Source organism: Austrofundulus limnaeus, unplaced genomic scaffold (assembly GCF_001266775.1).
Source record: "Austrofundulus limnaeus strain Quisiro unplaced genomic scaffold, Austrofundulus_limnaeus-1.0 Scaffold7, whole genome shotgun sequence".
Taxonomy (NCBI): domain Eukaryota; kingdom Metazoa; phylum Chordata; class Actinopteri; order Cyprinodontiformes; family Rivulidae; genus Austrofundulus; species Austrofundulus limnaeus.
Genome location: NW_013952409.1, coordinates 3,133,981 through 3,144,869, shown reverse-complemented (window position 1 = coordinate 3,144,869; position 10,889 = coordinate 3,133,981). Strand labels below are relative to the sequence as shown.

The 10,889-nt window shown below is 37.8% G+C and overlaps 2 protein-coding genes across 3 annotated transcripts in view; both read left to right on the top strand.

The window, feature by feature from the left end:
• Positions 1-8,033: 8,033 nt before the first annotated feature.
• Positions 8,034-8,487, top strand: pth1a (parathyroid hormone 1a). Its single transcript, XM_014032100.1, has 2 exons — positions 8,034-8,116; positions 8,229-8,487. Exons 1-2 carry the CDS (start codon positions 8,034-8,036, stop codon positions 8,485-8,487), a joined length of 342 nt encoding a protein of 113 aa, XP_013887554.1.
• Positions 8,488-9,232: 745 nt separating this feature from the next.
• LOC106535976 (BTB/POZ domain-containing protein 10) overlaps positions 9,233-10,889 on the top strand; it is a 19,871-nt gene continuing 18,214 nt past the window's right edge. The window contains exon 1 of one of the 2 annotated variants that reach the window (XM_014033148.1): positions 9,233-9,397. The gene's annotated coding sequence lies outside the window, so the exon portion shown is untranslated. The remainder of the gene's footprint in view (positions 9,398-10,889) is intronic. The other variant, XM_014033157.1, reaches the window with a different exon arrangement.

The following is a 10,889-nucleotide window of genomic DNA, read 5'->3' as shown; positions in this document are numbered from 1 at the left end:
TGTTATGTTATGTTATGTTATGTTATGTTATGTTATGTTATATTATATTATATTATATTATATTACATTACATTACATTTCATCTTTGTATCAACAGCCTATAGTTATTCTTAGAATTTAGTTTAGCTTTTCTGAAGAAACGATCAATCTTTCCTGTTTTTTCTGGGAGTAATGAAGGTTATGAGAAAGACGTTTACCTCCTCGCAGCCCTTCCTGTTCATAATAACTCTGTTTTTTTTAACACATTTTCTCAGAAACCACCTTCATGTCTCCTGAACTCGTCATCGTGTTGGAAGGATATTAACGACTCTATAACACTCAGTCTTAATGACCCGATTGTGCTCCCACACTCACCTGGTTTAAAGTCGTTGCACTTTCGCCCACTGGGAGTTTATTATTTTTTATTTGTTTCCATGGCAACTGCATCAAGCTAGTAACAAACCTCAGGGACTTGTGTGCATGTGAGTGCATGTTTTTTTCTTCTTCTTCTTCTCTCTTTGTGCAAACAAGTCACATCGCTAAAACGACCGAGTTCACACACGAGACACGATAAACCGTCCAAGTCGTGAATCTAACTTTGGATTTACTCGTGAAAGTTGATTTTTCTGCAGCTCTCTGTAATAGTTGTATGGACTCATAAAAATATATTACCTTTGAACATCCAATCGAGTTTTGTTAAGAGACAAAATTACTACAATTTAAAAGGGACAGAGGTGTTTGTGAAAGCTAAAATCCGAACTAGTTTGAAGGAACGATGTACTTCAGTGCAAGGAACAAAACTGTGGAATAATCTGGAGGATTAAGTATAATATATTAGAGTGCAGGATCAATGTATACGTTTAGGGGAATGGTAAAATCTAGTCTGTTGAAGAAATATGAAATGACAAATATGTATCCTTAAATTGTCTGAGAAAGATTTTATTTTTTTTATTAATTTTTGTCAGTTTTTTAAATTATTGTTCGAATTCCTTTTGATGTAAAAAGGCACAGATATTTTAAGATTTTTTTCTTCCTTCTGCTGCCTTTCATTTTATTTTTCATTTGTATTTTTTTGTATACTGAATTTGCTTTGCTTTTTTTTATGAAACGAATGAATAAAACTAAATATTTATCCTCCAAAAAGAATGTCAAATTTGTTTCTAGAGCACTTTCAAAAAACAGCAACCAACTGCACCAAAGTGCTGTACAATAATCATAAAACAACTGACAAAAAACACACTGAAAAAAAATATTAAATGAACAAGACGCACAGAATACAATGTAAATCCTTATTGAAATGCCAGAGAGTAAAAAAGCAGAAACTGTATGAATGTAAAGCTCAGACGGATCCAGGCGATGTTTAAATGTTCATTGAGTTCTGCTGGAAGAGTTACGGCTGTAATGTGTGCTGGGTGTCTGTCGGCAGTTAAATTATATTGTGCTGTTGCTTCAGGAGGCAGACTGCAGTTACAGGAAAGTGGGGTCAGGAGGGAGGGATGAACTGACGGTAATCCCCTTCAGACCTCTGCTCTGCTTACTTTCACTATAATTACAATTAAAAGACGTGAAAACATGAACAACTTTTTTGATTTCTCTGAGAAACTTCTATTAAATTTATTTATATAGTGCCAAGTCACAACATGGGTTGTCTCAGGGCACTGTACATGGAAACATTTTGAGAAATATGGTTTAAAGTTTTATCTGGAAGAAAGCTTCAAAAATCAGTGTTTTGTTGTTTTTACACTTTATATCCTGCTTTAAATCCTTCCTTTCCACATTTCAATCATTCATTTGGAGTCTTTGTAAAGTGGAACTACAATTCCTCCTTATAACTTTACCAGCTTTTTTTTTGTCACTTCAGTAGAAAGCAGAACTTAATATCAGAATATTATTACCTTAGCTTCTTCATCATCAGTGGCTTTTTTTAATAGAAGAAAAAAAGAGAGAAAAAAGTGAAATGTAATGAGAAAGAGTGAAAGAGAGATAAGAAGATATGTGAAATATATATTAAGAAAACACAAGACAGCACACCATAACTTTACCAGCTTTAAGGAGCTCGTTTTGTTACTGTTACTTAAAGACTTGAAGCCCCGCCCCCCTCCTGCTTCTAGACCGGTCCACTTCAGTTTGAGAGAGGGGGTTACACTTTCTAGCTTTCAGAAACWTTTTATTTACAGTTTAATTAAAATGTGTCAACAACACTTGTTCCTTCAGTCTTACATTTTGGAGCCAGAGTCTGACCCAGAACCAGAGTCTGACCCAGAACCAGAGTCTGACTAGAACCAGAGTCTGACCAGGACCAGAGTCTGACCCAGAACCAGAGTCTGACCCAGAACCAGAGTCTGACCCAGAACCAGAGAAGAATGAAGATGAGGAAATTGTAGTTGGTAAGTACAGACCTTATGGTAATTCTGTCGCAAATAATTTGATATAATAGTACAGAAAACAGAAAATAGAGAAAACTGAACATGATGATGTTATGTCCTGCCGATAACGCCAAACTGTTATGGTAATATTTATTTAACAAAGACAGAAATACGTGGTCCAAGAATGAAGGTACTCTGTGAGATGATCAGCTGAGTTTTATTGCAACAACAGGAAACACAGAGAATAACCTGTCCTGTCTCTGTGCCTCTGCTTCTCTCTGTCACTGTCTCTCCACACTACTGTTGAACTCTGTGTCTCGAGAGGCCTCATAAATATATTAACAAACACCATTCTGTCATCTCAGCAAGATTTCATACAAGGTCAATGGAAAACACAAGGATAAACACAAGTGATATCTAAGAATGACTGTTGTTAGCAAATCTTGTTCTGACTTTAATCATTCTGTCTGCAGATGAACAGCATGTCATGAAAACCTAGGTCATTAAAGGATGTCATGAATAACTAGCTTAAACATRAAAGTAATAGTTCCACCACAATGAAAACTCCAACTCAAAGAGAAAATAAAGATACTGTATATCTGCAGCACCAGGAGAGTCTAAACTCAACTTTTCTTCTCCTGGAGCAGAGGTTCTCAAACTGAAATTACAGTTAGAAATTACACTCACCGGCCACTTTATTAGGTACACCTGTCCAACTGCTCGTTAACACTTAATTTCTAATCAGCCAATCACATGGCGGCAACTCAGTGCATTTAGGCATGTAGACATGGTCAAGACAATCTCCTGCAGTTCAAACCGAGCATCAGTATGGGGAAGAAAGGTGATTTGAGTGCCTTTGAACGTGGCATGGTTGTTGGTGCCAGAAGGGCTGGTCTGAGTATTTCAGAAACTGCTGATCCACTGGGATTTTCACGCACAACCATCTCTAGGGTTTACAGAGAATGGTCCGAAAAAGAAAAAACATCCAGTGAGCGGCAGTCCTGTGGGCGGAAATGCCTTGTTGATGCCAGAGGTCAGAGGAGAATGGGCAGACTGGTTCGAGCTGATAGAAAGGCAACAGTGACTCAAATAACCACCCGTTACAACCAAGGTAGGCAGAAGAGCATCTCTGAACGCACAGTACRTCGAACTTTGAGGCAGATGGGCTTCAGCAGCAGAAGACCACACCGGGTGCCACTCCTTTCAGCTAAGAACAGGAAACTGAGGCTACAATTTGCACAAGCTCATCGAAATTGGACAAGAGAAGATTGGAAAAACGTTGCCTGGTCTGATGAGTCTCGATTTCTGCTGCGACATTCGGATGGTAGGGTCAGAATTTGGCGTCAACAACATGAAAGCATGGATCCATCCTGCCTTGTATCAACGGTTCAGGCTGGTGGTGGTGGTGTCATGGTGTGGGGAATCTTTTCTTGGCACTCTTTGGGCCCCTTGGTACCAATTGAGTATCGTTGCAACGCCACAGCCTACCTGAGTATTGTTGCTGACCATGTCCATCCCTTTATGACCACAATGTACCCATCATCTGATGGCTACTTTCAGCAGGATAATGCGCCATGTCATAAAGCTGGAATCATCTCAGACTGGTTTCTTGAACATGACAATGAGTTCACTGTACTCAAATGGCCTCCACAGTCACCAGATCTCAATCCAATAGAGCATCTTTGGGATGTGGTGGAACGGGAGATTCGCATCATGGATGTGCAGCCGACAAATCTGCGGCARCTGTGTGATGCCATCATGTCAATATGGACCAAAATCTCTGAGGAATGCTTCCAGCACCTTGTTGAATCTATGCCACGAAGAATTGAGGCAGTTCTGAAGGCAAAAGGGGGTCCAACCCGTTACTAGCGTGGTGTACCTAATAAAGTGACCGGTGAGTGTATATTAAGTATTTGTTATCTCATTGTTTGTTTTTAAATACACTATTCGTTTATTGCGTTGCATAATGCTTTGAACTGTTCATCTGGGTCCAGTTCGCTTGTTCATTTGTCTATTTGTGTGTTCTAACCAAGAAAACTTATATATAAATTATTGGGGGGGGAGATCAATAATGCAGACACAATAGTTTGAGACAAGCGTTTCTCCAACATGGTGTCATCCTCTAAAAAATCCTGAGCCTAACCTGAAAATAGCAAACACGACCCTACTCCACCATTTTTCTTTTATTTATCTGTTTTCTTTTTTGGAGTCTTGGTAAACAGTTCACCTTTGTGCTGCACCTGATTTGCAGCAGCTGTGGATGTCAGGAGGTGATTCCCGGCACGTTGACGTCACCGTTTAGCCCAGCTTCTACCTCGGATTATTTCTCCAGCTTTTTCTCACCTGTTACCAGGCAGAACGAGACCGCTGCGTCGTCTAACATTATAAATTATGTCACCATTTATTCATCCCCATCCACCTTGCATGCCACGGCGGGACCCCCCACTGCACATTGCGGGGCTATGAGGTAATGAGGTTGACAAGTTGCAAGTCAAGGTCAGAGGTTAACATGCTCAGCAGATAGGCTGTGAACAGGATCCTCTGTAATAGTAACACAGCAGAGCGAGGGGTCACCCTCTCCGAGGGGCTTGACGAACACCATCAATCTCACGCTGGTCTGCAAACAGCTTCATTCACGGAGCAGTTCAAGCTTGTATTTATGGCCCAACACGTGGACTGGATGACGTCACTAAATAATAATGATGCTTAATTGTCAAGGTGAACTGCTTTTAAAAAAATGATTTATTGAGAGCAGGAATGTAAGAGCGTTGACAGGAACATAACCTCATGCTGATCCCTCTCTGCTGATGCCGTCATGCCTCTTTTCACTGGTGGAGACAGAGGGAGGGGTTCTGAATGATCCGTATATAGAGGGCAAAAACTCTGGAAAAGTTTCAGTATTTTACTGCTGGAATTTCATTATGAAATCTTCACGCATGCTCTAAAGTAATTTATTCTAAAAATGAATACTCTAAGTTTATAATAACTCACATTTACTTCGTTACAGAACTTCAGTAATTTTTCAATCACTTTTACTTTTATTTTGTTACATTTAAAACCTAAAAATGATACTTTTACTTCTTGACTTTAAAGTTTAACACCTGCTACTCGTTATAAATTCAATCTGTCTGAATTCATCATGAAAAGAGTTGTTTCTGCTCTAAAAACTGAAGTGATGAATTAACGCAACCAAGTCAACTGGTTCCACTAAAGGAGAGTAAATATGAAGCAATACACAGATTTTCTTTTAAAGAAAACGTTGCTCAATTTACACTGCAAAAACTGTGCGTCTTATCAAGTTTTAAAACCTTATATCAGCCAAAAAGTCTTTTTTTATTTTGTTTTGAGACTGATTTACTGAACAAGAACTCATTGTGTAAGAATAATAATCTTTTCAGAACGTGTAAGATTATTTGTCTTGTTAGTCTGAAAATTTGACTCAAATTAAGTCAAAACTTTCTGCCAATGGAGTTAGAAAATTTTACTTGGTAAGATTCTTGAAAAAAGAAAAAATGAGTCAAGTATTTCAAGAAGATGTAAAATTTTCTTACTCCATTGGCAGAAATTTTTGACTTAATTTGAGTCAAATTTTCAGACTAAGACAAATAATCTTACACATTCTGAAAACATGATTATTATTCTGACACAATCAGTTCTTGTTTAGTAAATCAGTCTCAAAAGATCAAAAGGAGTTTTTGGCTGATATAAGATTTTAAAACTTGGTTAGGTGGACAGTTTTTTGCAGTGCAACTTGGTTTAGTGGAACCAGTTTGGTTCAGTAAATTCAGTTTATTTCTTAGAGAAAGTGTAAAAGTACTTTTACTTTGCAGATTTTTGTGAAAGGTTTTATGACTGTTACTTGAGTACTTTTTTCATCAGTGACTTATTTTTTATCAAAATCATTTTCTGTTGAGGTCTTTTTTTACTTTTACTTTTTTCTTTTTTTTTTCAAGTACGTTAAAAACCCCTGCTCTAGACAATAATAATATGAAACTATTTCAACAGRTGCAGGATAGAAACCCTGACCTCCCTCGCCCCCAACAACACTTTCCAGCTCCTGGAGGTTTCCCCAAGGCCAAAGGTCGGGGGCGGGGCCCTTCTAGCAAGTTCTGGGTCTGCCCTGAGTCTCTTCTCAGTGGAACACGATGAAAACCTCCAAAACGTTTTACACAAAATCTAATATTTGATGTRAAGCTGAAGTCGGTTCTTTTTCCATGTTGTGCAGCTCAGGTTGTTTCAAGCATCCTGCTGAACGTTCAGCTCCTCTCTGGTCGACAGCTTCCTGTGTAACGTCAGCCTGACGGACAGGCCGGGCTTTTTAGGGAGGCAGATCTGTTGCAGGAACTTGATACATTTTGATTTCCTGCTTTTAGTTTTAGAGCTTACTATATGTAATCTGTAACCCCAAACTTAAAACTAGCAGTTCGAGCTCACTGCAAACGTCGTTTGAGATGCTACTTTTCTGTTGTTGCTGTGAGATTAAAATGATGAAATATTTAGTAACGGTACAAGCCACAAGTTTTAAGGCCTTTCGCTGTTGTTGCAATGAAATACGTGATCCACGTGGATGTAAATCTTTACTTCCTGCTCTCACAAACACAAACCTGTCAGTCACGTCTGAAAACAGTGACGACAGCAGCATCGCCCATCGACACACCTCCTAAACTCCCGCTTGCTCTGCGATTCAGGATGTTTCCTCTGACGTCAAGTTGGTATAAAAGCTCTGCTTTGTTTTTGAAAAAGCGACCTCATTAAAACAATCTTAATTCTTGAGTCAAGTGTCTATGTAACCAGGGAGACTCTGTAATAGTCCACGAGAGTCACAAATCCATCCTAACGTTGCCTCCATTGTTGGGAGGCATGCTAGGAATCAGGAAAATAAAAGGTCACGTCAGATGTGCACGAATGGGACGCGGCAGTTCTTGGATAAAGGCGAAATAAAAAGTACGTGAACTTGAAGAAGTTTGGAGAAGTTCTAAACAGTGAGTTTGGGTAGGATTAAACGGAGAAACAAGGTTTTAAACTTATATTATTGCTTTTATTCGCGCGTTCACCCAGATTTCCCATGCTTTTAGGAGACAGCTTATAAGAGGAACAAGATTGATGTCAGGATAATGCAGACATTCTTGTAAAAGTCTGGGATTTTGGTGTTCGAGCATGTTTTTCTGAGTCAAAAAAGGTGTGAAGGTATTTAGGTTCAAAGCCATTTCTTTGATGCTGTAAGACGGTGGTGAAAGCCTGAAGCTAAGAGAGGAGGTGTTGTCATCCGTGGCCTGCCCCCTCCAGGAGCTGGAGGTATGACATCAACAGCAATAATGAAAGCCGCTCATCAACAACTGGATACCCGGGCTATAAAAGGAACTTGAGGAGTCCTGAGCTTATCATAACTAATAGGAGCTAAGCACCAAGTGTCTCACTGAAGAGCTATACCACTACTAGTACTAATACTGCAAGTTTTTATTGGGCTGAAAAGTAGAAGAAATACCACCACAGGTATGTTCCTCTTGACCCGTCAAATGTCATAAAATAACTTTTTTTTGTATCATTTGCAAAGTGTAAAACCACACACTGTCAACATGTTTTAAAAAACCAGACATGTTTAATCTGAGATTTATTTCATTTTAAGAGAAAAATGTGATTTTAATTTTCTATTTTTTTTTTCATTTTTTACAGCTCAACAACCTCAACATGCAACATATATACTTTAAGATCCTGTTCGTTTCTCTTATTGTTTTATACCTCTCCATTCACTGTCAAGGACATCCCCTAAGGTAAAACTTCTCTTTTTTTATTCATATCATTTATAAGAACAACTTCTTTAAAAAAAAAAACAACAGATGTTGTTATTGCGATGTAAAATTTACAGTTGTGCTGATTTTGCAGTAAAAGGACGGTGAGCGAGGTGCAGCTCATGCACAACTCGAGGCACCACAAGCAGGTGCAGGAGCGCAGAGAGTGGCTGCAGACGAGGATCCAGGACATCCACAATGCGGCCCAGGCCAGCAGCGGGGGGGACTCAGAGAGCCTGAGGAAGAGGCAGCTACGTCCAGAGGAGCTGACTGAGCTGGGCGACCTGACATCAGCGGAGATCCAACAAGCTATAGACTTTTTTGAGAAGCTCCTGGAGTCAAAGCAGCCCTGATTTTTTAATGGTATTATATCAAAAACTGAACAATTTACATTTTTAACTGAATTCGTTTTTTTTCTGTCTAAACTTTTATATAAGGCTGATTGATTATTTTCTCTTTGTTGCTTTTTTTTTGCATTTATATCTAATTTAATTTATGTAATTTATGAAATGTATATTTATGTGACTTGCCTCCATTTGGCAAACCATGTTACATGAATGCACTTTTATTTAAAAGGGCTTTTTTATAAAGCCATCATGAAGGAGGCAGTCTTACTCGGACCAATTGTTTTTATTATTGTTTTGACAGAGCCCCAATTAGGGGTCAATTCAGACACATTGGCCTACATGGCTGTTTTTGTGTTTTGAGTGTGCTCACTGAGTATTTTACTTGCTATGATTGTAAAAACTCCAATGATATTTAGCTCCAAACAGCTTAATATATGGTGGAATTCCTAAACAAAAAATAATGAATGAGTACAATTCTGTTTAACAATTTTTATGCAAAGCTGTGTGTTTTTGCTTGACTGGCTCAATTGTTTTGTATAATACAAATATATATTTTTCAAACGTCAACTTCTATTATTATTATTATTATTATTATTATTATTATTATTATTATTATTATTATTATTATTATTATTATTATTATTATTATTATTATTATTATTTATTTGTGCTTTCAGAGATGTTTGCTCAGATCACATGTACATTCCAGCACCAGTAAAGTTTACACTGTAGTCTCGCGATACTTTACGTGATCTCAGCTTCCCCCAAGCGAAAACAAATCTAGTACTAGCGGTCGATGCGAGCAAGAATGATCAACTAAAAACTGTGGACTTTTCTTTTTGTGTCTTCACGTCTTCGCTTGGTTACACAACTGACCGCTTCATCAGCTGGCTAAAACGGAATGTAACACAAGAAGGTAAATAAACGCTGCCTTAAACTTTTGACTGTTAGCATCTGTAAGCTAACGATAGCAATCTGACGGTTGTGCTTAACAAGCTAACGTGATTGTCTAAAATCCTCGTGGCTGCGTCAAAATGCGTCTTTAGGACTAACATTGAAATGCCGACTGTTTTTGATTTCACAACCTCTAGTTGGTTCTAGATGGTTCACTCACATTTATTCGTCAAAGGGGCTATATTGATCGGATTTAATTTTACGTCTGTGTCTCCTAGCAAACTGTGTTTGTTTGACAGGCTCTTCAGAGCAGACATTGTGTTTATTTTCATGAGAGACCGGACAACCACTTAAGAAAAAATACATAAGAAAAAATACATTTATTACAGAGAAGTTGAACAAAGGAATTCACAGCTGCGGGTCTCCTGTGTCCCCCTCAATGGGTAGAGACAARAGGGCTGTATCTCTGCAACCTTAGTTCACAGTTCATTCTTCTGATTGGTTAATCCACGAGGGGGACGTCCTTTTGTTCCTCATGGATCTTTCTGATTGGTTCTGAAGCTACATGATCCATCTGACAGTCCTTCTGGAACTGAGGAATGTGACTGAGGAATGTGGTCACGTGACTTCTTTAGTTGAACTAAAGAATTCACCAAGTTAGAGCTTTATATAGCATATAAATACATTTATTTAACTTCCTGAGGTTTAATCATTTTGTAAACACATAAAGCTCATTTTATCCTTCATGAGACATGTAAAAATATCTAAAGCTTGGTAAAATGGAAATATATGAATATATTTATATGCAGCATAGAAAAGAAACATTAGGATCTTCACAAATTCTTTCCTTTTCAGGATTCATTGTCACATGCAAGTTAACGAGTCAACAATGCAATGAAATTCTTAGGATGAAAAGAAACCCTTCGACTCGCTATAAAGAATAAAAATAAAGATAATACAGAATACAAAATTCACAGTTTGCAGTATATGCACGAAGAGTAAACAAACAAAAATTTAGGGTAATATATAGAGTGTAAAGTCAAAATGTCGAACAGTAAATAATAGCTAAATAGCAAAGAAAACAACAAAATTTGGGTAACAGAAATAACAGTGCAGGCTGGCTGCACAACATGTATACATGTGGTACTTCACCGATGATAGTAGTGGTTATGATATATAAATACATTTATTTAACTTCCTGAGGTTTAATCGTTTTGTAAACACATTTATAAAGATCATTTTATCCTTCATGAGACATTTAAAAATATCTAATTTAAAGCTTGTTAAAATGGAAATATATGAATATTTTTTAATATGCAGCATAGAAAAGAAACATTAGGAATATCTTCACAATATCAGTAATTTAATTGAGCTCATTTAAAACACATCCACAGTCTTCATTTCAGCTGCATCTGTACACAAACACATTCTTATGATCTAGAGGGGAAACTACTACAAAACTCTCTCTCTCTCTCTCTCTCTCTCTCTCTCTCTCTCTCTCTCTCTCTCTCTCT

Bases quoted from the DNA above. Each gene is read 5' to 3' on its own strand.
- pth1a (XM_014032100.1), top strand. From the start codon at position 8,034: ATGCAACATATATACTTTAAGATCCTGTTCGTTTCTCTTATTGTTTTA. The intron at 8,117-8,228 runs GTAAAACTTCTC...CTGATTTTGCAG, and splicing joins TGTCAAGGACATCCCCTAAG to TAAAAGGACGGTGAGCGAGG.